At 49.3% G+C, this 26,674-nt stretch overlaps 3 protein-coding genes across 17 annotated transcripts; 2 read left to right on the forward strand and 1 right to left on the reverse strand.

Moving 5' to 3' along the window:
• Nucleotides 1-2,627: 2,627 nt before the first annotated feature.
• On the forward strand, nucleotides 2,628-6,796 carry LOC123076195 (uncharacterized). Its single transcript, XM_044498579.1, has 7 exons — nucleotides 2,628-2,982; nucleotides 3,096-3,236; nucleotides 4,520-4,671; nucleotides 5,640-5,751; nucleotides 5,853-6,140; nucleotides 6,281-6,421; nucleotides 6,519-6,796. Exons 1-7 carry the CDS (start codon nucleotides 2,782-2,784, stop codon nucleotides 6,681-6,683), a joined length of 1,200 nt encoding a protein of 399 aa, XP_044354514.1. The 5' UTR covers nucleotides 2,628-2,781; the 3' UTR covers nucleotides 6,684-6,796.
• A 4,090-nt stretch (nucleotides 6,797-10,886) lies between these two features.
• On the forward strand, nucleotides 10,887-14,388 carry LOC123077873 (uncharacterized). 15 transcript variants are annotated; one of them, XM_044500216.1, is made up of 4 exons: nucleotides 10,887-12,404; nucleotides 12,957-13,477; nucleotides 13,562-13,621; nucleotides 13,988-14,388. In XM_044500216.1, exon 1 carries the CDS (start codon nucleotides 10,941-10,943, stop codon nucleotides 11,916-11,918), a length of 978 nt encoding a protein of 325 aa, XP_044356151.1. In that variant the 5' UTR covers nucleotides 10,887-10,940; the 3' UTR covers nucleotides 11,919-12,404; nucleotides 12,957-13,477; nucleotides 13,562-13,621; nucleotides 13,988-14,388. The 15 variants fall into 15 exon arrangements, with proteins under 15 accessions (XP_044356151.1, XP_044356155.1, XP_044356157.1 ...); XM_044500220.1 differs by having other exon boundaries at nucleotides 13,562-13,605; XM_044500222.1 differs by having other exon boundaries at nucleotides 13,562-13,598.
• Nucleotides 14,389-15,985: 1,597 nt separating this feature from the next.
• On the reverse strand, nucleotides 15,986-26,463 carry LOC123074354 (putative E3 ubiquitin-protein ligase LIN). The gene is made up of 12 exons (XM_044497222.1): nucleotides 25,642-26,463; nucleotides 25,291-25,545; nucleotides 20,060-20,148; nucleotides 18,725-19,963; nucleotides 18,495-18,639; nucleotides 17,837-18,401; nucleotides 17,610-17,734; nucleotides 17,367-17,483; nucleotides 17,150-17,281; nucleotides 16,665-17,045; nucleotides 16,317-16,565; nucleotides 15,986-16,228 (listed from the first exon to the last, which is right to left on the reverse strand). Exons 1-12 carry the CDS (start codon nucleotides 26,461-26,463, stop codon nucleotides 16,211-16,213), a joined length of 4,137 nt encoding a protein of 1,378 aa, XP_044353157.1. The 3' UTR covers nucleotides 15,986-16,210.
• Nucleotides 26,464-26,674: the final 211 nt, after the last annotated feature.

Genomic DNA, 26,674 nt, shown 5'->3' on the forward strand with positions numbered 1-26,674 from the left:
TGTGAATACATAAACAAATACCGTGTCCCTAGTAAGCCTCTACTAGACTAGCTCGTTGATCAAAGATGGTTAAGGTTTCCTAACCATAGACATGTGTTATCATTTGATAACGGGATCACATCATTAGGAGAATGATGTGATGGACAAGACCCATCCGTTAGCTTATCATAATGATCGTTCAGTTTATTGCTGTTGCTTTCTTCATGTCAAATACATATTCCTTTAACTATGAGATTATGCAACTCCCGGATACCGGAGGAATACCTTGTGTGCTATCAAACGTCACAACGTAATTGGGTGATCATAAAGATGCTCTGGTATCTCCGAAGGTGTTTGTTGAGTTGGCATAGGTCAAGATTAGGATTTGTCACTCCGAGTATCAGAGAGGTATCTCTGGGCCCTCTCGGTAATACACATCATAAGCTTGCAAGCAAATAACGAAGGAGTTAGTTACAAGGTGATGTATTACAGAACGAGTAAAGAGACTTGCCAGTAACGCGATTGAACTAGGTATGAAGATACCGACAATCGAATCTCGGGCAAGTAACATACCCATGGACAAAGGGAATTACGTATGTTGTCAGAAGGTTCGACCGATAAAAGATCCTCGTAGAATATGTAGGAGCCAATATGGGCATCCAGGTTCCGCTATTGGTTATTGACCGGAGAGGTGTCTTGGTCATGTCTACATAGTTCTCGAACCCGTAGGGTCCGCACGCTTAATGTTCGTTGACGATATAGTGTTATATGAGTTATATGATTTGGTGACCGAATGTTGTTCGGAGTCCCGGATGAGATCACAGACATGATGAGGAGTCTTGAAATGGTCGAGAGGTAAATATTGATATATAGGATGATGGTATTCGGACACTGGAATAGTTTCGGAGTGCATCGGGTACTCATCGAGTCACCGGAAGGGGTTCCGGGCACCCCCGGCAAGTGTAATGGCCTTATGGGTCAAGGGGGGGGGGACAGACCAGCCCACAAGGGGCCTAGTGCACCTCTTCCGGGACAAAGTAGTTGTCCATCAACGTCCAATGCCCCCATACCCTGTTCCAACCCAGCACTCGATGACTCTTGATCGATCCCTTGAAATTGAGAACATGCTCTTCCGCATGCTCCACGTCAGAAAGGACCACTTGCATCATTGTTGTTTCCGCAAAATCCTCCTCGCCAGACGACTCAATGTAGTGCTCGTACATGTACTCCATGTCTGAATCCATTATTTCAAAGAAGGGCAAACATATTAGCATGTGCATTTTACCAAACACTTGTCGGGCATTGTGAACCCCGTCGGGGCAGATGGTACGGTACATGCCCAGCGGACAAACGGGAGGTGTGGACTGCCAGCGTAGGCAAAGCGGCGTGCCGACCGGGTGGAGCGGCGGAGGTCGCGAAGATGTGAGAAGGACTTAGCGGGCGAATGGGGTGGTAGAGTGCTAGTGTTGACAAGGGATGAAGCGGATGAAGAGATGGAGGGAAGGGATGGAGACGCGTGGTCCGGGTGTGGCTTTGGGTGGGCCGGGGGTGTCGAAATCCTACGTGGTGGTGGTCTGAACTCCCGCAAAGCCCCCCTCCGCCTTAGTTTGCGGGAAACGGACTGATCTGTGGACCGATATGGGATGAAATTTAATGACAAACTGCATCCATACAGCGTGGTCGAAGCGTTTGTGGGCGATTTAAGAGTCCGCTTTGGAGATGCCCTTAGATTCCTTGTATTTTAAGTTCTTTGACCGCAAACTTGATTTGTAAAATACAAGCGATATGCCATAAAATTATATTGTTGGATTTGTATTTAAAATATATTTTCAGTGATACCATTATTATTGCATAAAACTCGTATTTTATTATGTTAATATATGGTCATACTTTGGTTCAAAATATGAGCAGCCAAATAAACCACATCGGAGTTGCTAGAACCTCTTTTTCCCTCAAAGAGACTGAAATGTACATATAGAATGGTTCATTTTTATTTGTTTTCCTTTTTTGCGAGAAATTTTATTGATCTATTCATCAACTGTTAAGGTAGTAAAAAATCACCAGAAGTAAAAAAGTAGATCCAAGTCTGTAGACCACCGATCGACGACTACAAGCACTGGAGCGAGCCGAAGGCGCCCTGCCTTCATCCCCCCTTCCTTATTGGAGCCGGGCAAACATTATTGTAGTAGACAGTTGGGAAGTCGTTGTGCTAAGGCCCTCATAGAACTGGCGCACCAAAACAGCAACCGTCGCCGATGAAGAGAAGCGTAGATCGGAAGGATCCAACCTGTAGACGCACGAACACAGACGAACGAAGACCGATCCACGTGAATCCACCGAAAACAAACACCAACCGAATCCCATGATATCCGCTCGAGACACAGCTTCACACGCCCTCTGACAATGCTAGAAACACCACCGGAACGAAGGCTAGACAAGAAGGACCTTATTCCATCTACAGAAAGCTGTCGTCGCTTCACATCTCTGAGTAGGACACAAACTCTATAAAAATTTAAAAATAAAAATAAAAAACGAAGACCTCTCTCCGGCAAGGACCGGGAGCCACCGTGCCCAAGACACATTGACACAGGAGACGATCGTTTGAAGCGTTGAACTGACGAGCATGCGCTCACACCCTGGCTTCTCACTTTAAGCAAGTTAGAGGAGACGAAAAGGAAGCAGACACACCCCTGTCAAGTAGGAAAAGAAAGAGTAGGAGTAGGTCTGCCGGTCATCGCGTCAAACTCGATCCCCGTCCACCGCGCACGCCGGCGAGGCACCCCGCGCCCGCACGGCGCGTGCATGGGCGACCCGGCGCCGCCCGCGTGGATGGCCGCCGCGGCCCGCAAGTGGCTCGAGGACGCCGGCGCCATCGCGGAGGACGGCGCCGGCGCCGGCGACGGCCGCAGGGCTTTTAACGCGCTGCCGCTGTTCGGCGTGCGCGTGTCCCTCGCCGAGCGCGGCCGCGCCGTCTGCTCGCTCCGCGTGCCCGCCCACCTCACGGTACATGTGCGCCCGCAGAGTATCTCGAGCCCTGGCGCTCTGCGAGGTTGGCTTCTTCCTGTGATTGGTTTCCGATTCCAATTTGTGCTTAGTTTGGGCGCGCGCGCGTGCAGGACGCGGACGGGAGCTGGCACGCGGGGGCTATCGCGGCGGCGGTGGACGACGTGTGCGCGGCGGCGATCATGTCGGTGGAGGGCATCATCAAGGTCTCCGTCCACTACGACATCTCCTACTTCGCGCCGGCCAAGCACCATGTGCGTACCCTACCTACTGTACTCTCTGCTGTGCTCTGTTCCTCCTCCAAATGCCAGCATAAACTCGTTTATTGGGTGAAATGGAAATTAATCTCAGTGTTTGCTTCTTGCAATCGTTGTGTTGCTTGATCAGTTGAAATCCTTGTGTTACTTGATCAGTTGCTGGGTAGCCACACTCCCAGGGAAAAAATGATTTCCTGTGGCCGCGTATACTGAATTTCATGTTGTATTTCTCACATGTGTATAGACAAAATAAATAACCATGCAAAAAAAAAAATAGACAAAATAAATAAATAGGATAATCTTCGTTGGTAAAGGACTAGAAAACACTTGGATTATGTGGAGTCTTTATGCGTACTTCCATATTTTGACGACCTCAAGTCATTTTTTTTTTACTTGCAAGGCAAAAGCTACGCATATTTCAATAAGATAGGAAAAAGCACAAGTATAGTGCCTCGGTTTACTATATGAGAATCTAGGGCATATGCCACATGAAACAAGGAAAAAGAGAAGAAAAAAAAAACGACTTGCAAGGCAAAAGCTGTGTTGAATTCATTAAAATAAGAAAAGGCACAAGAATGCAGAGTGGCTTGGTTTATATGAGAACCTAGGGCGAATACCACGCAAAATAAGAAAGAATAGAAAAAACCGATCCAAATGGAGCACCAGCACCAAACACGACCATGAGTAAAATATGCAGAGGTAAATTAATGCCTTACACTATTGAGGCGGCGATCAGGCGTGGTTTGTTCGGTAGACAGATTATAAAGGATAGTCCAATTAGGTGAGCTTGATCTTTCCTGGAAAGCTGCTTTCTGAGCTCAAAGAATTTGGCTGATTATTCCTTCTGAACGTGAGCTTTGTAGAGTAAATAAAGTTAGAGTATCAAAGCAAAACTCTTCAACCATTTCTTCTTCGTCTAGTTATAAGGCAAGAGACGCCAAGGCTGCACATTTTCAGCCTCAGCACAATGAGCTTTAAGGCCCTATTCTGAGTCACTCTAGCTTCTAAAAATACGAGGAGCTGCGGAGCATGTGTTTTCTAGCTCTGTGCTTTTTAACTCCAGCTTCGGGAGCGGAGTAGTGGAGTGGCGGGTCTCCGAACAGGGTCTAATTTCCGGTCAGCATATGCCATTTCAGACGCTTTCCATTTTATTGCACAGTTTCAAGTCGTAAGTCACATTGTCTGAAGCCGTACGATTTCAGCTGCATTTTGCATCCTCGCGTGCAAGTTTAATCAAGAACAAGGCTGAAGTAAAATAAATTCTGCTGAAATGTTTTCAGGAGGAAGTGGAGATGGACGGGCGGGTGGTCGACCGGAAAGGGAGGATGACGGCGGTGACGACGGAGGTCCGGAAGAAGGAGTCCGGCGAGCTGGTGGCGATCGGCCGGCAGTGGATGACCACCTCCAGACCAAAGGGATATCAAGGAAGCAAGCTATGATACAGCAACGATGAGGACACTATCTGTCCAAAATTCATTGATTAACTGACAATCTTAAGTGAGTGGAGATCACCTCCAGTCCAAAGGGATTTCAAGGAAGCTGCGTTGGGCATTTCGTCGGTTGACTTGAGTTTCAGATATATGCCTACATCGTGCATTATTGCTTTTTGACAAAGAGTGTATTTTATTGGCTCAAAATGAGGCATCAAGAGGATACACACATAATGAGCACACCCGGCCTCTGCATAGCTAGGATGCACACAGCCAACACTAACACACGCACACAACAACACGTCAACAAATAGCAAAGTCATATAAGACCAAAGCCGTGCGTAGACGATGAAAAAAAATCAGAGCAACCAAATTCATAATAGGCAAACTACAACAATGACCATATCCGCAACAATTATGTCCGGATGACAGGACAAGCGCCCCCATGCGCTGCTCGCGTCCAGATCTGGCCTGGCAGATGAGGCGCCATGGCGGCGGCCGTTGCCCAAGGGCCAGATTCGACTTTCAAGACACCGATCAGTGCTGCCGGCTGGCCCCTCCGGGTCATGAAGATGGCGTTCTGGATGAGATGCGGCGCCCATCGTCAGTGTGGCTGCTATGTTTATCCAATGCATCGCTGTTTGCTGGGCCCACGCCGACGATTGGTCATCTCGTCCCGACAGCAACCTTGATGTGGATTGCGGTGGCCATCGATACATCTTCGCGAGGTTTTATCACTTCAATTTCGGTGGTTGACTTCGACGGTGGGATGCAAACTAAGAATGATGACTTGGCGCAAAGGGATGGTGGTGCATCGGTGCCGATTACACATCGCATGTAGCTGTTGAGATCGGGGAAATGTGGTGGTGCTACTCAAGCACCGGGTCTCGAGTTCCGGGGTGAAAACCTAGGTGACCGAGTTGGTTATGCCTAGCAATGGCGATATTTTTATGTCGTTACCTTGTTGAAGGCATTGCTCGAATATGCTCGGACTGATTTTTCAGGGTGAAAAGCTCGATTCTGACCATAAGTGGTTGAATCCGATGATAGCGGCGACTGAGCGTCGTTTCCTTTCTGAAGGCGTTACTGTTGAAGAATCGTGCATTATTGCTAGTCACTGTCATGGGGTTAATTAAGTGCTCTTATCGTGCTCCTACGGGTACAACAAGGCTATAGGCTATAGCTGCCTAATGGAGTCGTTAGGAAGCGTCCAAGGCCCAACCAAATCAAGCACACGCAACACACACACATGGACGACGCGGCGGCGGAGGCCGAAGCGCTGCGGCTCCGGCTGGCCGCCGTCGCCAGGAAGTGGCTGGAGGACCCGCGCGCGGACTCCGCCGGCAACATCACCCACGCGGCCAGCCAAAAGGGGCACGCGCTCAACTCGCTGGTGCTGGCCGGCGCACGCATCTCCCTCTCCGAGCACGGCCGCGTCGTCTGCTCGTTCCAGGTGCCGCCGCCGCTCACCGTACGTGCGCCCAGCTCCCTCGCATATATTGGGTTCTCCTCGGCTCATGCCTACTATGGCTAGCGCGTCAAGCGCATGTGCCGCCGTGTCCGGGTTGGAGATCTCAGCGCGGCGTGTCGTTGTCTGTTCCCGCGTTGCAGGACTCGGACGGGACGTGGCACGCGGGTGCGCTGGCGGCGGCGGTGGACAACATGTGCTCGGCGGTGGTCTTCACTGTGGTGGGCGCGCCCACGGCCACCGTCCACTACGGCTTGTCCTACTTCTCGCCTGTCGCGTGCAACGTATGTGCATTTCCTATGATAATACTGTACCATGATGATTGATGGCTAGCTGTTGCGGCGGCCGGCGAGCAAATTGAAACATGCGAATCGTGTGCAGGATGAGGTTCAATTGGACGGGCGGGTGGTGGGCCGGAAAGGGAAGCTGACGGCCGCCGTGGTGCGGGTGCGGAAGATGGGATCCGGCGAGCTGGTGGCGATAGGGAGGCAGTGGATGACACCTGCTTGGCCAACAAAGAGCAACAAAAGCAGGAGCAACCTCTGACAGAAGTTAAAATGTCGTCCGATCGGATGATTTCAGATTTGGGCATCTCCGTTCAATAGAGCGGAACAAATGAAAATCCATTTTATTAATCCTTGGGTGAGTGATTCTTTCTTTGAAGTCTAGTTCAGAAAAGAAAATGGAAAACGTTTTCCTACGTTGCGCCGGCCGAACGTTTCGGCCGGTCGCGTGTGAGTCGAGCGCGTGCATTCAGATCGCGCTGGATCCTTTCACGCGGGGGTGCCACGACCACGGCCCACGTGGGCTGGCTGGCCCACGTCTGTGTCCCGCTAGCCTTATCCTCCACGCGGGTGTCTCTCCTATCTCCGTCTCTCGATCCCATCTCTTCTTTTTGCTTCATGGCGACTGCGAGCCGCCGCGACCTCGGTGATGTGCGACGGAGGAGCCACCATGCATCTGGTTGCAGCCGCAGCTCTGGCGAGGTCCGCCATGGCCGTTGTCGCCGCATGCTGGAACCAACGCCCACCCATGCTGGAACCAGGCACCGTGGTTGCTGGAACCGATATCAATTTTTGCTACAACCGATGAGTTTTTTTGCTACCACCATCTTTTTCTTCATCGTTCATGAGAATTGGCTGGTCTTTTTTAGCTGCAATCATCATTAAATTTTGCTACGACCGGCGAGTTTTTTTGCTACCACTGCCTTTTCTTTTCATCGTTCATGAGAAATTGATGAGGTCTTTTTCTTTTTGCTACAAGCACCAACGAGTTTTGCTACATTCATCCATGATTTTTGCTGGAGCCAGCGACGAGGAATTTTTGCTGGAGCCAGCGCCTCAAATGCACCCCGGTTTTTTTGCTACATCCGGCATCATTTTTTGCTACAATAGGCATCGTTGTTTGATGGAACCAGTTAACTGTCGACTACGACCGTCAGGCGTCCAGCAAGATGCTACAACTGTGTCTCCATTTTGCTACGACCGACAACGAAAAATGCTACAACGGGCAATTCTATTTGCTGGAACCAGTCAATCGCCGGAGCTGCATCCATGGCGTGCGGGCGACGAGGGCGGGATCCATCCATGGCGAGCGCGGGGGGCGGCGAAGTTGCATCGCAAGTGCGGGCGGCGGAGCTGCATCCAGGGGGTGCGAGACACATTGAGATGCATCTGGCGAGTTGCGCCGACGACGAGGACGGCCGGAGGGCGCCAACCGGCGACGGGGACGCCGCGGTGGTTCTTCAAGCTTGGTCGCTGGGGGGTGGCGGGGTGTCGAACATCGCTGTGGGCGTTGTACATTTTTTCCAAGGGAATAACTAGGAGGAAGACGAGAATCAGATCTAACGGCCCTTAATCGTGCTATCGGGTGGCTGGGGCTGGACCAGCCGAACAGTTCGGCCGGGCGCGCCGGCGTCTATAAGCGACCAAAGAAAATGCAACTTGCACTTTCAACTGAGAGAAAAAAGCGTCAAATACACTTCTCACCACGCTACAGTTGCACCTTTCGGCACGGCAGCGACTAAGACGTAATACCTCGGTAACTTTTTATAAGACATCTTTAAGCCCCGCTTGGCATCGGTGTAAACTTTTACACCCGTATTGATTTTACAGGTGTATTTCACCGACCACAGCGTGATTTCCATCTGGAGCTACAACTCATTACATGCTACTGTGCTACAGGGGCACCCAAGGCCATTAGATATGTGATCCAACGGACAACATCGTCGGATGTGAACCAAAACATCATTTTGGGACTGTTGAGGGGTTTTCTGCAAAACTTGCACTGACCGATGTTGACCATTTGATCCACGATCCAATGGTCCAGACCCCGTATCATGGTAGCATCTAAAGGTGCGGTAGAACCTGATACGCACTCTGTCAACTATTGCTTGAGACCTCGATGTGGTCATTTCGACAGTGTTGTGTGAGGGTCATGTTTTTTCTAATGTGGAGAACTGTCAAATTCATTGGTTAGAAAGGGTGTCAAAGAAAAAAAGGCACAACATAAATATTAGTGCAAAAGGAAGGAAAAAAGAAAAAAAAGACTGCTCAATTTATTGAAGGAAAACCGGGTGAAAACTTGAATAACGGCGAGCCATACCTAGTTAGACTAGATCTAAAGCACTACAAAAAATCAAGATGCGTGTAAGGCCAGCACCACATGACACTTAGCAAGGTACTTGAGCGTTGTCTTCGCCACTACCAAAGTGCACACCGACACCATTCCTGATCTGATCTCCCATGAGCAAATTCGCCAACCTTGTCGACACCGGCGAGGAAAGACATGCCAAAAGGAGGTGGACATATGCCGCTCTGATCCAACAGCTCATCTAACGCTCCTCACATGTGAATAGTACTCATGCTCCCTGTCATCGATGAATGCACCATCTTCGGCCCCACGTGGCCACTGCCAACTTCCACGAGCAACAATTCCCACCGAACGGATCCACACCCAAGACGATGCCCCCAAGAGGGAACGCAACATCGAGCATAGCTACTAGTGCTGCCATCATCCGATCAAGCAGACCATATTAGGGTTTACCCCGGAGCATGACGGGAAGGAGGATAAGAACTGCTACATCGACGCCTCCAATAAGGGAACGATGCATTTAAGCTCCATCGAAGACGACTCATGCCACAACCTAAGTACGGCTTTCGCCAGAAACCTCACCCGTCCAAACCTAGTAACCGACCATTCCACCATGGGCTTAATTTTTTGGATCTGTGAACAACATTTTAAATTCTAAACATTTTCTTAAATGTGTACAATTTTTTTAAACATCCAAGCATTTTTTGAAAACACAATTCTTTTAGAAAAGGGAATATTTTTTGAAAATGTGAACTTTTTATGAAACTAGAATTTTTTTTTAATTTGCGCATTATTGAAAATGAGAATATGTTTTGAACATTCAGAACAATTCTAGAAAAGATGAACATTTTTTAAAAACTCAAACATTTTTCAAATTTGCACAAAATTCTTAATAATAGAATTTTTTGAAAACACAAGCATTTTTCAAAATCTGAAACAAGTTTTTAATGCATGAACATTTTTTGAATTTTGAACAAATTTCTGAACAAGCGCAGCAATTTAAAGTTTAAAACCTTTTTCAAAATGCGAACAACATTTCGAAATTTTGGACCTTTCTAAAAATTTGATGAAAATTTGAAATTCTGAGAATTTATTGAAATTTGTAGTTTATGAAAAAAAGGAAGCCAAAAAAATAAGCTTGTTAAAGAAAAATAAACAGGAAAGAAAGGGGGAAAGGAAAAAAACTAAAAAAAAACAAAATGGGCCGGCCTAGTCGTGGGCGCCCTGTCCGAAGCTCCGACCATTTAACGCATGCTGCGGTAAATAGGATTTTCCCACGTATACCACATATTTTTGGGCAACCCACATTATTTAGACTCTTAGCGTGGGCCATGTGTGTCCACGAACGCGTTTTTTGTGGGCTGCCGCACATCAACCTGCAGCCTGATTTGGAGATGCTCAAGACTCAAAAAAAAAAAAAATTCTCCCCTCGTCTCCTTTGTCTAAAAAAACAAAAAAAAAATCTCCCCTCATCTCCTCGCATCTGACTATCCGAGAGCCGCCATCCCAGCCCCATGCCCTCCTCTCTCCTCAGAGCATCTCCAACAGAAGCATTATATAAGCGACGCGCGGTATAAAATCTGCTTTTAGCGCGCGCGGACCTGATTTGGAGTCTCCAGCGGCCGCACAAAAAGCGCGTGCGCGCTATAACTAATGCAGCGCACGCATTAAAAAGGCATCGCGCGCAACATATTTAGTATGCCCAGTCACGTGCGCTGCAAACTCTGGGCTGCTGCAGATGAGACCGCTTGGATTGGGACCGCTGGACTCGCGTGCGCAGCATATTTTACAGCGTTTGTTGGAGCAAACGTCTTCTAGCATCCTAAAAAAAACTACTTGCGCGCTGTAAACTTATTTTTTGGACGCCGCGTATTAGGTGGCTGTTTGAGATGCTCTTGTGGCGCAGCTTCGCCTAGCTAGCCTCGGCTCCCCCCTGAGTCCCGACGGTGCTCGGTGACGGGACCGGTTACGGGGTGACGTTTCCATCCCCTTGGCATATCTGAATCCTAACCACATCGGGGGATTACAGTTCAGGTAAACCCAAAAATTCGATTTTTATTGCTCAATACTAGTTCGATTCGGGGTGGCTTAACACTTTTTGATCCATAAATACAGGTCCTTGTTCGTGATCCGTGGCACGCACCTTCATACTGAAGGGGACGGGGACAGGGACAGGGACATACGAGTCGCGGCAGGTGGGGGATTCAGGGTATGACGAAGCGGAAGCGCTCAGAGGAGCGGGGCTGCCGCACTGCCAGGCGGCCGCGGCCGGCGCAGGAGCCGAAGCAGCATCTTTACCTGCTGCTGGACGACTGGGAGAGGGGATACAGCATCCGCAAGGTGGACGTCGAAGCTTTCGACTCCGACACCAACACCCCGCCCAAGCGCTTCACCGAGCCGCCGGTCGCCCGCATCGAAGCGCCGCACGTGAGGTCCTGGAACTTCATCTCCCACGCCTCCAAGATCTTCGCCATGAAGGCCAAAGAAGCCAGCCCTGCCATCCCGGCCTTCGACACGCACACGATGAGCCTGACCATCAGCCCGTGGCCTTCCTGCCGTGCGGGCTATGTCACCCCCCTCCTCGCCTCCATCGGCGGCAAGCTCTCCTTGTTCCTGGAGGACCGCACCGAGTACCTTGCCGACCCGCCACCCTACGACAGCAACGCTCCTTGGTCTTGGTCCACCATCAACTCCCCGCTGCCTTTCTACAACGTGCAAATCTTGTGCTATGCCTTGCATCCGGATGGCCGCACCCTCTTCGTGTCCGCCGGCAGCCGGCGCAAGAATCTGCCAAGCACATTCTCCTTCGACGCCGAGCGCCTCGAGTGGGCCCACCATGGTAACTGGCTATTGCCTTTTGCAGGCCAAGCCTACTTCGACGCCGAGTTGGAAGCGTGGGTCGGCCTCGCCCGCGACAAAGAGAGCTCTGGCTACCTCTGTTCCTGCGATGTGCCACCGGTCGCTGCCAAGTTAACGAGCCCTCCGTCTTGGAAGCTCGGCCAGGACAAGATGTTCTCCAAGGATTCAGAGTTGCATCGGGGCGCCAAGCTTGTCTACATGGGTGACAGCAAGTTCTGCCTCATTGAGTCCCTGTTCCACAAGGATGACCAGCATTTGCGCCGTGATCCTACTGAGATGGATCTCTGGGGAGCGACTAGCATAGAATCTGAGCATCTGTTGCAAAAATAGAAAAACCGAATCTGGACCGTGGGAATAGAAATGAAGGATGCAGATCCCGTTGGAGGGTTTCGTACTCATAGTTACACAATTCTGTGCTAAAACGTCCCATTGCTCCTCATTAATTTGCCCCAGGTCCTTCTCCTTCAGACGACACCCCCTGCTTCTGGAGACAGATCCGGTGGCGGTCCATCTCCCTATCGCGTCGACGGTGGCGGCCAGTCTAGATCCGGTGCTGCTGCTCCATGCCTCCTCCCAGACATCCCCGATGTCGCGCTGCACATCATCGACCTGGACCCCGCCGGCGCCACCATGGTCTCGTACTTCCCGGTGGCTGCGGGCATCCAAACCGCGCAACTGCCCAGGAGGCACCAATGGCCTTCTTCGTGCCGAACTCCGACGGCTTCGCGACCGAGCTGAAGACCTGCTGCGCGCACTTGTTCGGGAATACGCATCCCGACGGCCGCACGCCCTAGGTCTTCTTCCTTGACCCGGACGGTGAGGGATTCGTTCCTGGATGACGTTTAGTTCGTCGGATTCCTATTTTCTGGATATTAATTCCAGAGTCATAGTTGCCACTTGAACTTTATTAGGCAATCACAACCCCTTTCATCAGACTCAAATTTACATCAATCTCAATTAGCGTTCACCTCTTTAATTAGATAATTCGCATGACTTTTTTTATCTCTAATTACAACAATGCACCTATCCAACTCTCTTTCATTTTCTGTATGGGATGAAATAATTTCTACTTGTTGCAACTATACTAGCTGATTCTCCATAAATACACTTGTAGGTTATGTGTTGTTGAACAAGTTCAGTAAATCATGGAGGAGCAATAGATATTCGCCTGTCTCCATTTTTCATTTCTATGTTCATTGACTGAGATAGTTGCTGTTGTAAGACAAGTAGGACTTTGAGAGTGAGCATATCATTGTTGTTTTCAGTTGGCATTGGTTGGTACCATGGTTGCATTTTATGCCGAACCACCTATTATGATTTGTTATGTTTTAGGCGACTGAAATTCAGCTATCGGGATTTTTGGTGTAGAATACACTTTCTGCTCTGGCACGATGGATGGTTCAGACCAGGATAGAGAAACGATATTTGGTACGCTACACTTCTCGCAATCTAATCATTTGGTATATCCTTTTCATTTGTCAGTGTGTCCATTACTCTCTATTGAAAGCTGATCTATGGGCTGACAAGTGGACCTTTTGATCGAACATACAGTAGTGTTTGGCCAACTATGTTAAAGTAGTGTTTTTCCAATATTACCTTAGGGTATCAATTTAGAAAAATGTTAGAATTAAAAAGCTATAACAGGAATGTACAAAAAAAAAAATTAAAGACAAGGAGTTTATATGAAGCTACAGTTCCTGTCCATATTTTGCTTTTCTGGTATTTGATATGAAGCTTCAGTTCCTATACTAAATACAGTTCATGTCTTCTTCTGCTTCTCCGAGACACTATTTGAAGCAACCCATATCAACTTGCAACATACCTTTTAATTGGTGCCTTTTGTGAATTCAATTTGTCACTGAGCGACTCCATTTAATATTTTGTACCAGGTACTAGGTTCATAAACACTGGATGCATGTTGCTCTCCTGTAGGTTCGTCCATTGACTAAATCGTTTGCTCTTCGATGTTCCAGGTTTGGTGTCTAGAAAAGAAGATCCAGGTTTGGAATTGTAAGAGGTCATAATTAACCAATGTAGGCTGGAGAAGGCATTGCTTCTTTACATGAATGTGCTTCCTTTTTATGTAGTGGAAAATAATTCCGTGCCGCTAGCTCATCCATGATAACCATCTATTTCATATTTATCTAATTATGCAAGAAACCAACTATTTATATCTTCCAATACATCAAGCTAGTAGTCTCAGGAACCTGAAATCAGCTTAAACCATAGCAGTATTTTGTTTTCATCAAAGAGCTTTGTTGTGGCAAAAATACTAAGTCGTGAGGAACATTTGGATGCAAAGCACCCATGTTCCTGAGAGAAACCCATGTTGTACATTTCTGTTCTCTCGTTTTTACTTTGCGAAGTTATCTCAAGCATCTGCTTTTATTTTGGTGCAGGTAGATTTTACAAATGGATGCCCAGGCTTAAATAGTTACAAATGACATAGCAGCAGAAGGACAGATGTATTGGATAGCTTCTGCTATTGACTTTCCTGTTCATTTCAGTACTTTGACTTATCGAAAGCGGCGAACTGAAGGAAGCTTCGTCTGCGAAAAAACATACTGCTGGATTTTCAGTGTAGCTGGTGTTCCTATTCACGCTTAAAAAGTGCTTCATAATAGCCTCATTTTACAATTCAAGTTGGGCGTTTCCGAGTTGTGCGGAGCTCCTGTTTTGACCTGTCTCTGTAATGGGTGTTCTGAGTTATGATTTTAGGTTTGTTTGTCTGGTGTGTCAGGTAGAGATACTGGCTCTCTCATGGATGCAAAATAAAAATATAACTTTATTACCTTTATGATATAAATTGTGAACGATGACCTCCAAATGCACAAGCAAACTAGACAATGCAGAATTCAAATGAGAATACTTGTTGATGTGTACTTTCTATTTTTTTTTCACTCGTGTTAGTTCGGATGAGATTAAGATGTACTCCCTCTGTCCGGAAATACTTGTCGGAGAATTGGATGTATCTAGACATATTTTAGTTCTAGATACATCCATTTTTCCATTTGTGCGACAAGTAATTCTGGACGGAGAGAGTATTCGTTTAATCAAAGAAAGAGATGGAATTCGGTCACTCATGAACATATTGCATGGACACGGTCAGAATAAGTTGATTTGTGAAGAGGAGATATCAGTGTAGTGAGGTTTGAAAAATAATCTCGTTACCAATGACAAAACAATTGAATATAAGAAAGTCGAGGTGTTTACTGCAAAGGTCTAGGTTTATATCTAACTAGTACCAAGGGGGTTTTCATAAAATGTACATTAAGGGGACTGAGAAGCCTCCACTGGAATCTGTACCATCCATGGTTATCTGATGGCCGGATTGATTTTTCTATTTTTCTACCACAACCCCAAATTCTATACTAGTCGCTCTCGGATCTCTGTGACGGCTGCCCGCTTAGGCGCCGCCGCGTGCTCCACATGACCACATTTGGCCTCAAGTACAATAAAGTAGGAAACCTGCAGATCATGCTGCGACAAGCTCACGCGTGCATGATGTTTAAGCGGCCTCATGATTTCACGGAGCCATCACTGGAGCCTTTGGAGCCTTTGGCATTCTGGATCTAAGTTCGAACAAAATGGATGTGAGCTAGATACTAAGGATGAAGCGAAGAGCATGTGGTGGTGTATTAAACTTTCTGCCTGGTGCTGCCAATTGATTTCATATTGAAATCTGTGAATGTATTCTATTTGACAGGATCTTACTATAACTGTCACTCAAATTCAGAGAAACAGAGGAAAAGCATTCGATTTCAGGGTCGAATTTGAGGTGGATTTCATTTCAGGTCCGAGGAACTCGAGCTAGGGTTCGCCAGCCGGAACACGGCGGCTTAGAGGGCCAAAGCCCAATTACATCCAGATGCCTCCTCTCCACAAGCGGAGTGGCTTAAAAAGTAACAGAAAGTGAAAACGGAGTGAAAACGACATGTTCAGCAAGCTACAGTGTTTGCGGTAAATCTTAAAGTAAAACGCGCATTGAAGATGATCGTCCATCATGAGATCTGCGGCTATCAGGTAACGGCTGCCAGCTCGTCGGATCGCAGATCGACGACTGTGATGCTTCCGACAATCTGACTCCAGTGTCTTATCCTGATCTTGTCGCTGTCCTGACAATTCCCCCCTGTTGAGAACAGACTTGCCCTTAAGGCTGGAAATCAGGAAAGACCTTTTGAATGAAGGTTGCGTCTTCCCAAGTAACGTTCTCCTCCGGTGGATTGATTCACTTGATGCGCCATTTTCTATCGTTGTCAGCTGGGCGATATAAGACAGCTCCGCTTATTGTGATCGGATCACATTTGCTGAAAATTATCTCAAACATAAACCCTATTTTTTTTTCGCAAACATAAACCCTATATCTTATAGTGATAATTCCAGCTTTCATGATTTACTTTCCCAAACCCAAACTACGAAATTCTCTTCTGAATCCAGAAAAGGGCATGACAGTTATGTACACTTTGCAGTCCTTGCAAAAGCATGCCAAAATAGTTACATTCAAATTACAGGTATATGCCATTTTTATCTGTACATCCCCATTTCTGGTCACCATTCTGCACAAAGATAGGTCACTTATTCCGTCATCCCCACCCTGTACGCGACAATCTGCATATCTCTGCTCAAGTCAATCCCCAAGCCTGTGGACAGAAAAAGAACGGAACTCTCAGTATAAGAACAGCCTTCATGCATTATTGGCTAAAAAAATAGTAAGACCACGACCCTGACCTGAATTTTGCCGTCAGACGTTCCGACGACGAGGACGTCCCCGTCGGCGTCCACCGCCATGCACTGGACGCGGCAGCCGGCGCCGCCGGCCTGAAGGGCGCCGATCTTGATGAGCTTTTCCCTGGACCAGATCTCCACGGCGCCGTTCCTGGAGCCGAGGTACACCAGGTCCGCGCTCACCACCAGCGACCGCACCTCCGCCGCCGACGGTATCGATCCAACCAGGTTGTAGTTCGAGCTGTTCCATATCTGCACCCAGCCAGCAACAACCGTCGTCAGAAAATCCTCACACAACATCACACCAAGATAGATTCGTCTCTCGATCGAATTCATGTAGCAATTTAGCACCTTGACCGACGCGCCATCGAGCGGGGTGCTCCCGGTGTAGAGCAGCCCGTCGTGGACCTGCAGGGAGTAGACCGGGTTGGACTTGCCGAGGATCCTCTTGTTCCCCGGCTGGATGACGCCCAGCGTCCCGCTGGCCAGGTCGATCTCCTGGATGCTGCCGTCGTTGCAGCCGCAGAAGAGCTTGCCGTGCACCAGCGCCATGGACCGCACGGACTTGCTCGGGTTCAGCACCTTGGGCGTGCCGCCGTTCCAGCTCAGCGTCTTCACGCCGGCGCCCTGCGGCACGAAGCAGGCCATGGCGCTCGCCACCGCCAGGTTCTGCACCGGGTCCCGCGTGTCGTACACCTCCGCGCACCGGAGGCCGTCCCGGAACTGCCACACCTGCCCATGTACGCACCACCAACGGGTTTCATTCTGAACTTTGCACGTTGTAATTAATTAACTTTCCTCGATCACGCGAAGAAAGGAACATGGTATGTTGTTACCCTGATGGTTCTGTCCATGGATCCGCTGTAGAGCTTCTCCTCCGAAGGCAGGATTGACAGGCTGGTGATTGCTTTCGTGTGCTCCTGGGACTCCTGGACGAGGCGAAGGATGTTCTCGCTTCCCTCCCAGACCTGAATGTGAATTTTTCAGACTTCAGAAAATGAAACTTATAGTAATGACCTGTAACTGTAAGCATGAACATTTTGGAAGAGCAACCTTTAGTGTTCCATCAGAGTGCCCGGAGAAGATGTAGCTCTTGTAGTAAACGATCGACGTGACCTCGCCGTTCGAGCTGCAATCGGCATTGTTAAGCTCCTTGTGGTTCCACATATCCTGCCACAAGAACAAGAAACATTCTTCAGCAAACATAAATCCTGTAGTATGTAGTAGTACAACTTTTGTGAATTTGGATTTTTTTTTGTGAATTTATTCGGATTGATGGTAAATGCTGAGCCTTACGATGCTGGACTCCTGGCCATCTGACAGCAGCTTCAGCATCTCGAACGCGAGGCCGGACGATTTCTTCAGCTCCCTCAGGGTCCTGAGCACGTCCTTGATGTACGTCGTGATGTCTTGCATTCCCTCTGAAACAATGTCACAAGTTTTGGAGCATAAATCAGAGACGAGAGAAGTATTTTAATTTACAACTTCTCGGCAGAATGATAGTTGAGCAGCCAGTAACCAACCGCGGTCGTTCATGAAGCTCCTCAGCGCGACCATGGCGAGGGCGCGGTCGCTGCCGTGCTTGGCGGACCTGAGAACGAGCACGAGCTGCCGGAGCAGGCAGACCCGCGCGGCGCCGAGCACGCCAGTGTCCGGGAGGAAGGACAGCATGTGGACGAGCCATGCCGCGCACACGAGGCTCGCCGCGAACAGCTCCGCGTTCTTGCTTTCCAGGCACTCGGACAGGGCCTCCAGCACCAGCCCGAACTCGTGGCTCACCAGCGCGTACGCCGTCTTCCTCTCCCACTCCGACGCCGCTTTCTCCTCCCCGGCCGCGTCGTCCTCGGCGCCGTCGGTGCCACGAACGACGCTCAGCTCCTGCGACTGCCGGTACCTCTCCTTCACCCTTGCGAGCTTCAGCAGGGCCGACCTGGCGAGCGGCCGCCCGGACGACGAGAACTTTCCGGGGAGGTTCATGATGGTCTCGGCGGCCAGGAGCTGGCTCCTCGGGAAATCCGAGTTCTTGAGGCACTGCACGAGGCTGTCCATCGCCTCCTCGCGGTACATGCTTATCTTCCTCGGCTCCACCTGACGATCACATCAAATTATTTGGATTCAGAAGAGCTATATATGAATCGTTCTGTAGGCTGATCTGAATAAATTATACTGTGCTCAGCTCACCAAGAGATCGAGCTGAAGAAGAAGCCCGGCGACGACGGGGCTCTGCTCCGGCGTGGTGGACTGCAGATACACGAGGAGCGTGTGCATCATGCTGAAGGAGCTCCCCTCTTTGATCGCCCGAAGCACACGTTCCGCGGTCGATCGCCTGCAGTCCGAATAACGGTTATGCCTGGGGTCGACAAGTCAGCACTTAGAAAGCGTGGGAAGAATGTGGAGTTTGATTTCGTTACTTTTTCAGCTTCAGAAGCTCGGAGAGGAACCGCACGATTTCGAACTTGTCGGCGTCGCCGACGACGTGGAAGGCGTCTAGGACGGCGCCCACCGCCAGCTTCTCCACGATGCTGCTCCGGCAGTGGCCGTCTTCCGCGATGCATCGCATCAGGATCCTCATTGCGGCCACCCTCACCTCCACCTGCTCGGCCTCTAAGACCAGCGCCGTGCTCCTCACGAACCTCTCAGACACCAGAGAGGACCTCGGCACCGGCGGCGTGCTCTCCCGGCCGACGCCTGACTCTGAGAGAATCTGGCTGAGGAGGATCACAGACGCGGACTTGGGCTTGACGCACATGTTGAGCGCGTCTGCCTCATCGGCTCGCCGGATGGTGGCCACCAGCGCTTCGCCCATGTCCATCTCGACGAGCTGCTCCACGGAAGGAGACAGGAGGAAGATGAGCACGACGGCCTCGACGAGCCCTTTCTTGAACAGGGCGACCAGGCAGTCCACGTCGGTGTCCACCCGCGTGAGCGTCTGCACGACGCCGTCGTCGCGGGAGGCGAGCTCGGCGAGGAGGAAGACGGCCACCTGCAGCACCTGCGCGCTGACGGAGTTGAAGAGGATCTCCACGAAGCCGTTGATGACGGCGGGCTTGGCCAGCGCGGAGAAGAAGGCCTGCTCGGCGGCGCCGGCCTCGCGCCAGAGCCGCTCGATCCTGAGCACCGACTTCTCCGACTCGGCCAGCTCCTCGGACGTGCAGAGGCAGGACACCGCAGCGCGGAGCTCGCCGACGGCGCTCTCCACGGTGGCCTGCACGATGACGCTGGTCGGCGACGGCGCGCTCGCCTGGCTGCCGGTGGCGTCCGGGGACGGCGAGTTGATCTTGAACGCGGGGGCCGGGCTCTCCATCTTCGCGGTCGCCGGTGTTCTCGGCACCGCGGGCGTGGCGGGCGTGGGAGGCGTGATCGGCGTGGCGGGCGGGCTCTGCTCGCGCCAGCCGGCGATGAGGCGCTTGAGGACGTAGTTGGTCTTGGGGAGGCTGCCGCCGTGGAGGTGCTGGCGCGTGATGGGGCAGGTGGCGTTGCCGCGGTCGAGCCACTCCTGTATGGCGCGGCGCTCGTACGTCTGGCCGGTCTCGAGCGTGACGGGGTCGTCGAAGACCTGGCTGGTGATCGGGCACACGAAGTCCTTGGGCGTCGTCGCCGCCTGCTGCTGCTGATGCCGCGACAGCTCGGCGTCGCCGCCCATCGGGGACCTGTATGTATTCAAAATCAGCGCATGTCTCGATCAATACCATCGATGCAATCTAGGTTGGTGGAATGCTGTTTCTGGAAGCGATCGAAATGGTTACCTCGAGGGCTCCGGAGAGGGGCGGGCGCCGTCGTTGGCGCGTGGCTGAGCTCTGCGTGGCTTCGACAGTGGGGACGCCGCTTGCTTTTCCTAAGAGACAAGGCAACAGCATTGGGAACTCAGCTTTGGAGCGATGAGAAACAAACCAGGGTTGTCGTCTCACTGTCGTGCAAGCACGTTGTCGTCCACACAGCAGTTTCGTAGTAGAAACTAGCTAGTACCGTAATTTATACATCCCTTCTTTTATTGAACCTCCTTTTAGAAAAGTTAAGAACTCAATTCCATAATTTGAAAAGAGCCAATTGTTTAGGCTACGCTTTTGATAGTTCCTCAGCTGTCTTAAATTTTCCATAAATGACTACCAGAGAGAGAGAAAAAACAAAGGGAAACACTAACGCCCACACGTGTGGGCGTTTCCCAACTCGCCAACACGCTTGGATCGTCGTCCAGTGCCTTTTACACGAATCTTGGCATGAAAAGGTTGATTTTCTGTGCCACGTAGGACGGGGCTGGTGTGTGGGCATTGGAGAGTTTGCCCACACGCCCGCACCACGTTGTTTGCCAGCTGTGCTGTGTGAGCGAACTAGTTTCTACCCACACACCCACCACCTAGGTCATGCGCGTGTGGGCGAACTGCTTTTCGTCCCACACGACACTCCTACGTTGTGGATGGCAACTGCAGTTACGCGAATGTGGCAACTCGGTACACATATGGCAACTGTGATTCTTTTGCTACGGCAACTGCAGTTGCGCGTACGTGGCAACCAGATAAACACACATGGCAACTGTGATTAACAATACATGGCAACTATGGTTGGATCACACATGACAACTAGGTAAACACACATGGCAACTACTGTTTGACCATATGTGGCAAGTAGTTAATCACACACGGCAACTACGGTTTGATTACATGCGGCAATTACCATAAATTAGACATGGCAACTATAGTTAACCAAAACAGGTAGAGTTGCCATGCTTTTACAACTACACTTGCCATCCCGGATAACTACATCTGCCAACCAGGATGGCAACTAAAACGTCATCCCGCGGGGCATCTAACGTAGCTACGCCAGGACGTGTGGGCATTTTTGCTTCATGCCACACGCGCGGGGTGGAGATGAGTAGTATTTCTTGGGCGTGTGGCACGAAGTAGCCGCGCCCACACGTGTGGGCAATTCTAATGTCCACCCACACATAGCCCGTGTGGGCTGCCTTCGGCTCACACCACACACCATGTGTGGGTGCATGTCGAATATACCACACATGTGGCAGTTATCGGCGTCCAAAACAAATTGAAATATTACCATAGCATTGTTCTTTCCAATGTTACACGGATAAATAAGTGACATATGATGAATAGAAAAACTCAAATTGCAAAGGGTGTGGATGTTGGAATTTTGCTAGCAGGCCTTTGGCCCAAAGCCCAACTAAAATTCTAAAATTCTCTTGGCCCATTCATGCACACATGTGAGTGGAGTGAGTGAGACTAGAGTTTAGTCCCACCATGAAAGTTGAGGGAGAGTTGCACCTTTTTATAAGGTGAGCTCTTCTACTACTTGTATGAGCATGAGAAGAGGAGACCTACACGTGCGCTCCTTCTCCTCGCTCGCCTCGCCACGCCTCGTCACGAAGCGGGTTGCGGGATTGAGCCGAGCCGAGCTATGCACGTTGTCTATATTTTTGCTGCTCGAAAAAAATTAATGAGTCATTAATTAATAATTAACGGATGCGTTAATTATTGAACCGTTTCCGATTCTTTTGGATCGTGATGACTCGGACGTGGGGTTTACTCCCACGACCTACCCGACCCGCACTATATAGTCAGGGAGACGTCTACCCTAGCCGCTTCGTATGGTTTCGCACCACCGTTCCAGATCACTGCGCCGCCAAGCAAGTCTTCTCCATCCCTCCTTTCGGCATGCACCGGGAGAAGGGACAACAGGCCTCCGGAACCCCGCCTCTCGTGATCCTGTACGGGAGAGGGACGATCAGGTTTTTGGGGAGCGCACTCGCGCGACTGCTGGCAGCGACGACTTCGCCAACGACGACTTTTTCCCCGACCTCGGCAACCTCATCCTCGACGACATGGGCGACAACGTCAACGCCGGCGGTGCTGCTCCCGCTGCACTGTATGTGATTCTATCCTTCCTGTTCGAGATCATGGTTGAATTCATGTATCTAGTATGTGCCCTAGATGCGATCTGTTCATCTACTATGCTAGTTTGTATGATTAGTTTAATCTCTGCTATTGCGGTCATGATTTATCTTCTGTTTATTCGGATTAAATCTCGTAGTAATTTGCTCATATTTCCAACAGTGGCTAGGTCTAAATCGATTGAGATTTAAGCAGTCTCAACCAAGTGACATAGCATACAAAAGAGAAAAAAAATGCGCGGATCTCAATGTAAGATTTCACAAATGTGGCATCGACTGAGACTTAGCAAGACTGAATTGCAAATCCAATTAAACATATAGCAATTGTGAAAAAATATAAAAATAAACTCAAATTGCAAATTCGTTCTATTCAATGCCGAGCCGACCTAGCATCCGAAAAAATGCAGATAAACCGCTAGTTAGTTGAAGAAGCCTCGGCGGATATTATCGGGAAATTAGTTTTTTCTGGCGCTAAGGATAAGTCCCCGCAACCAATTAATTTTGACTTGTGTAAGGACAAAGGATGGGGCGCCTGGTGACTCCGTTTCCTTCGATGCTAGGCAATATCATGTTTTTGATAGGAATCCCACATAGTGAGCAGGAAAACAATCCCACCGCCTGGTGTTAGGGCACACGTTTGTAGATGGCCTAAGAAGATGAGGATGGTTGGATGTTTCCAAGTGACTATTTGTTCACGAATTATCTTAAATTTTGTTACATCTCAGTCACACATCTTTACTAGTCAGGATTGGATATCTGGAAGTTTCCACTGCAATAATTTCCAGGATTGCAATATGGTAGCCGTTCATACCACCGTCTATTTTGGCTGTTGAAATTAAGCTCCCAAAAGGTCTTATATTCAGGAACGGAGGGGGTACTTCAAAATCCGTGAACGAATATTTTTTTTCTAGTTATGACTGTGAGTGCTGGTTCGTAGTGATTGTGAGTGTTGGTTCGTTTGCAAAAAATAAGTAGCTATTTTTGCAGTTTCAGTTTCAAAAGAAGAAGGGCAGTTGTAACGGTCTCAAACGACTCAGAAATAGCAAACCAGTCATTATATTTATGGTTTTTCATCTAGATATTCATCCTAGCTTTAGGTTCTCCTATACTTATTTACATTGTTGAATTGTGTTATTCTAAACTTATTTTTATGTTGATATATAGATAATTTTGGCAACATGACATTACCACAATGTTCAGCGAATAAAACTACAATCTAACTTACTACTGAAATTTACAAAACTAAATCACAACACTTGTCGCAAAGCTTTTTTTTAATGCAGATTGTACCATAAAAAGGTTAACTCATCTTGTACCCTCTATTCTTAAATAGCTACAATCTACTACCTAATTTTTCTCTCCATGCAACAATGCCACATCACCAAGTCATGTACTTAGTCATAAGTTACTTTTTTCGTTAATCTCTTCATGCAAAGCATACCACCTCATGCATGACTTTTTTCCGGGGAATTAAGTCATGTAAGACATTTTTATATTTGCTTTCTGCATTAACTTTAGTCTTCCACCACTCAGCCATCTTTTTTATTCTTAAATAGCTACAACCCACTACCTAATTTTTCTCTCCATGCAACAATGCCACATCACCAAGTCATGCATGTATGTAGTCATAAGTTACTTTTTTTTATTCTCTTCATGCAAAGGATACCACCTCATGCATGACTTTTTTTTTCCAGGGAATTAAGTCATGTAAGACATTTTTATATTTTCTTTTTGCATTAACTTTAGTCTTCCACCACTTAGCCATATTTTTTAACAAGGTTCCACAGCAACGCGCGGGGCATCATCTAGTATCAAAATAGCTAGCCCCCACTAACTATTTTCTCTCAACATGCAAGCATGCCACATCATCGCACAACATGCATGAGAAAATGCCCACCTCCACTACCATATGTCTCTCAACATTCAAGCATGTCACTTCATCATGAAACATGCATGAAGAAAAAGACTCATCTCAACATGCAAACATACATGAGAATTTTCATTCTGTTCTGTTATGTTATTTGTATGTAATAAATATTTTACAACTATATAGTACTCAGACATAATAAATTATATGTATTTTTAGTTTTAGCCTTTTATATTATTACTTTAAATATTCATGTTTCATACAACGAATCACATTGAAATATGTTGCAAAATATTCCCGCAACAACGTGTGTTGTATCATCTAGTTTTTTAAACATGTAAAACCGATTAAATCTAAACCAGGCTATCAATTATTAATTTTTGGCGAATGGGGTCATCACAACTCATCAGGAACATATGCAACATATCTCCTTGTTTTTCAATGCCTCCATTCAATGAATTCCTAGAAAGCGTGTCGTCAAACCTTAACTTATTCTATACAAATAAACATTTTGATTGATAAATATTTAAATTTCATAATTTTCTAGTGAAAAACCCTAGAAATACCAATATGAACACACCTTTTATATACGAACTGGGGTAGTAAGAATTAATTGGTTTCAGCGCATTGATAGGAGTACCTATGTGCTAATTACGAAAACACTAGTTTTATAAATCTATAGAATCCAGACCATTTATCCAATCGCTCTTATTGTTTAGTTTCAGGTTGTTAAATTGTGACGAACTTGGTTTCTAATGTGTTGTGACTTGTGAAGAAGGTAAGTAAGAATGTAGACAAAAAATGTCATCTTATTAGAGTAAGTAAGACCAAGTCTAGTCTAGTTATTTAAATGGGGTTATCATAAACTTACAAACGGGTCTAAGTTGCCTAATTCAAAGTTCATATTTTTACTTGTAAGCCGGCATCCATGTTTAATTATTATAAACCACCGCATATCCTAACTAATCACGAACTGGGATGTGCACTGCTAATCTTTTTGGGGACTCCGATTCATAAGAAAATGACTAGAGCTGAGCACCAATGAACTTCTCTGGTTTCGGACTAGGGATCCAATAAAACACCTCTCTAGTTTGGGCTTAAAAGAACTTCTTTAAGTTTCAGTCCGTGTCAAGGTTCAGATACAGGTACATCTAAAAAAAGGTTCACATGCAGATGCAGCTATACGTATACAGCACACAAACACACACCTGTTTTCCGGTGTAGAGCTCGGATGAAGAATCTTCCGTGCTTTCGTCGGAAGCCGTGGCAGGCGAGTACCCGGCCCGGAGTCTGGACGCCGGGCTTCCTCTGCCCACCTGTGGCGGCTGCTTCTTCTGCTGCTGAACTATGAGGTGCGGAGCCACGCGCTGCGGGTACAGGCTCGGCGGCCTCATCATTTCTCTCCGACCCTTGACGCTGCCCTGCCGCGGGTATATGTCGCCCTCCGCCTCCGCCCACATCGGCTACAAAATCACCGGAAACCTGCTGTGACTCTGGAGTCTGGACTACTCCGTTGAGCACGCTGAAATGCATGGAAAGAACGGTCTATCGAGACTTACATTATTCCGTACGCCATTCTGCGAACTGACGGCCCCATCGTCGGCGTCCGTCGAGGCTTCCTCGTAGCCGGTGTTCTCGTACTCGTCGGCGTGCTGTCCGACGGTGAATACAAGCTCTGGGGGAGGAGGCGGCGGCGTCATCCTTGGCGCCTCGCCGGCTTCGAGGATCTTCTTTAGGTAGAGCGCGTAGGCCTTGCAGTTCACGTCCAGCACCATCTCGTACTCGCGCTCCAGGCCCCTCATCTCGTGCGCCTGGGCGCCGCTCATCAGCGACAGCACCCTCATCGCCGACAGCGCCACTGTCTCGTCGGATCTTTCCTCGTCGCCCTGCGCCGCGGAAGCCACCGCGGCGACGGCCGACGCGCGGCGCGTGGCGAAGTGCCGCATGACGGCGAGGAGGCGCGGCGCGAAGAGCGCCTCGAATGCCGCGGGCGCGAGCTCGTGGCGCGCAAGCGCGGGGTCGAGGACAAAGAGGTCGAGCACGGCGGACGCGGCGGAAGGCGCCCCGCCGCGTCGTCGCGCTGCCGACGAGATAGCGGAGAGGAGGCAGGAGAGCGGGGTGGCCGCGGGGAGGGACAGCAGCAGCCGCTCGGCGGCCCGGAGCGACGACGGCGACGGCGAGGCGGAAGGGACCGTGTCCAGCGCATCCGATATGAGCGACAGCGCCTGGAGCGTCGCGGCAGTGTGCTGGCCCCCGCCGCCGTCCGCGGCGGCTGCGGCGGAGAGGAGGTGGCGCCGGAGGAGCGGGTCGGCGATGAGCTCCGCGAGGAACGCCGAGGCGTGCGCCACGACGGCGGAGTACGTCGGCGTAGGCCCTGCCATGCTTGCCTACTCTCGCGTCGCGTGCCGTGCCGCCCGCGCTGAGCAGGACACTCGGTGATGGGGATGGTTTTGTTTCGATAATCTTGGATTCGAAAGCACGCGACGGAGAGGACGAAATGGCCGAAAAGGGCACGTGTTCTTTGTTGGTGGGATAGAGGAGGAGGGGTAGTATGGGGATTTGGCGTCCTGTGGGATTTAAATTATGGCGGGA

Source organism: Triticum aestivum, chromosome 3D, assembly GCF_018294505.1.
Source record: "Triticum aestivum cultivar Chinese Spring chromosome 3D, IWGSC CS RefSeq v2.1, whole genome shotgun sequence".
NCBI lineage: Eukaryota > Viridiplantae > Streptophyta > Magnoliopsida > Poales > Poaceae > Triticum > Triticum aestivum.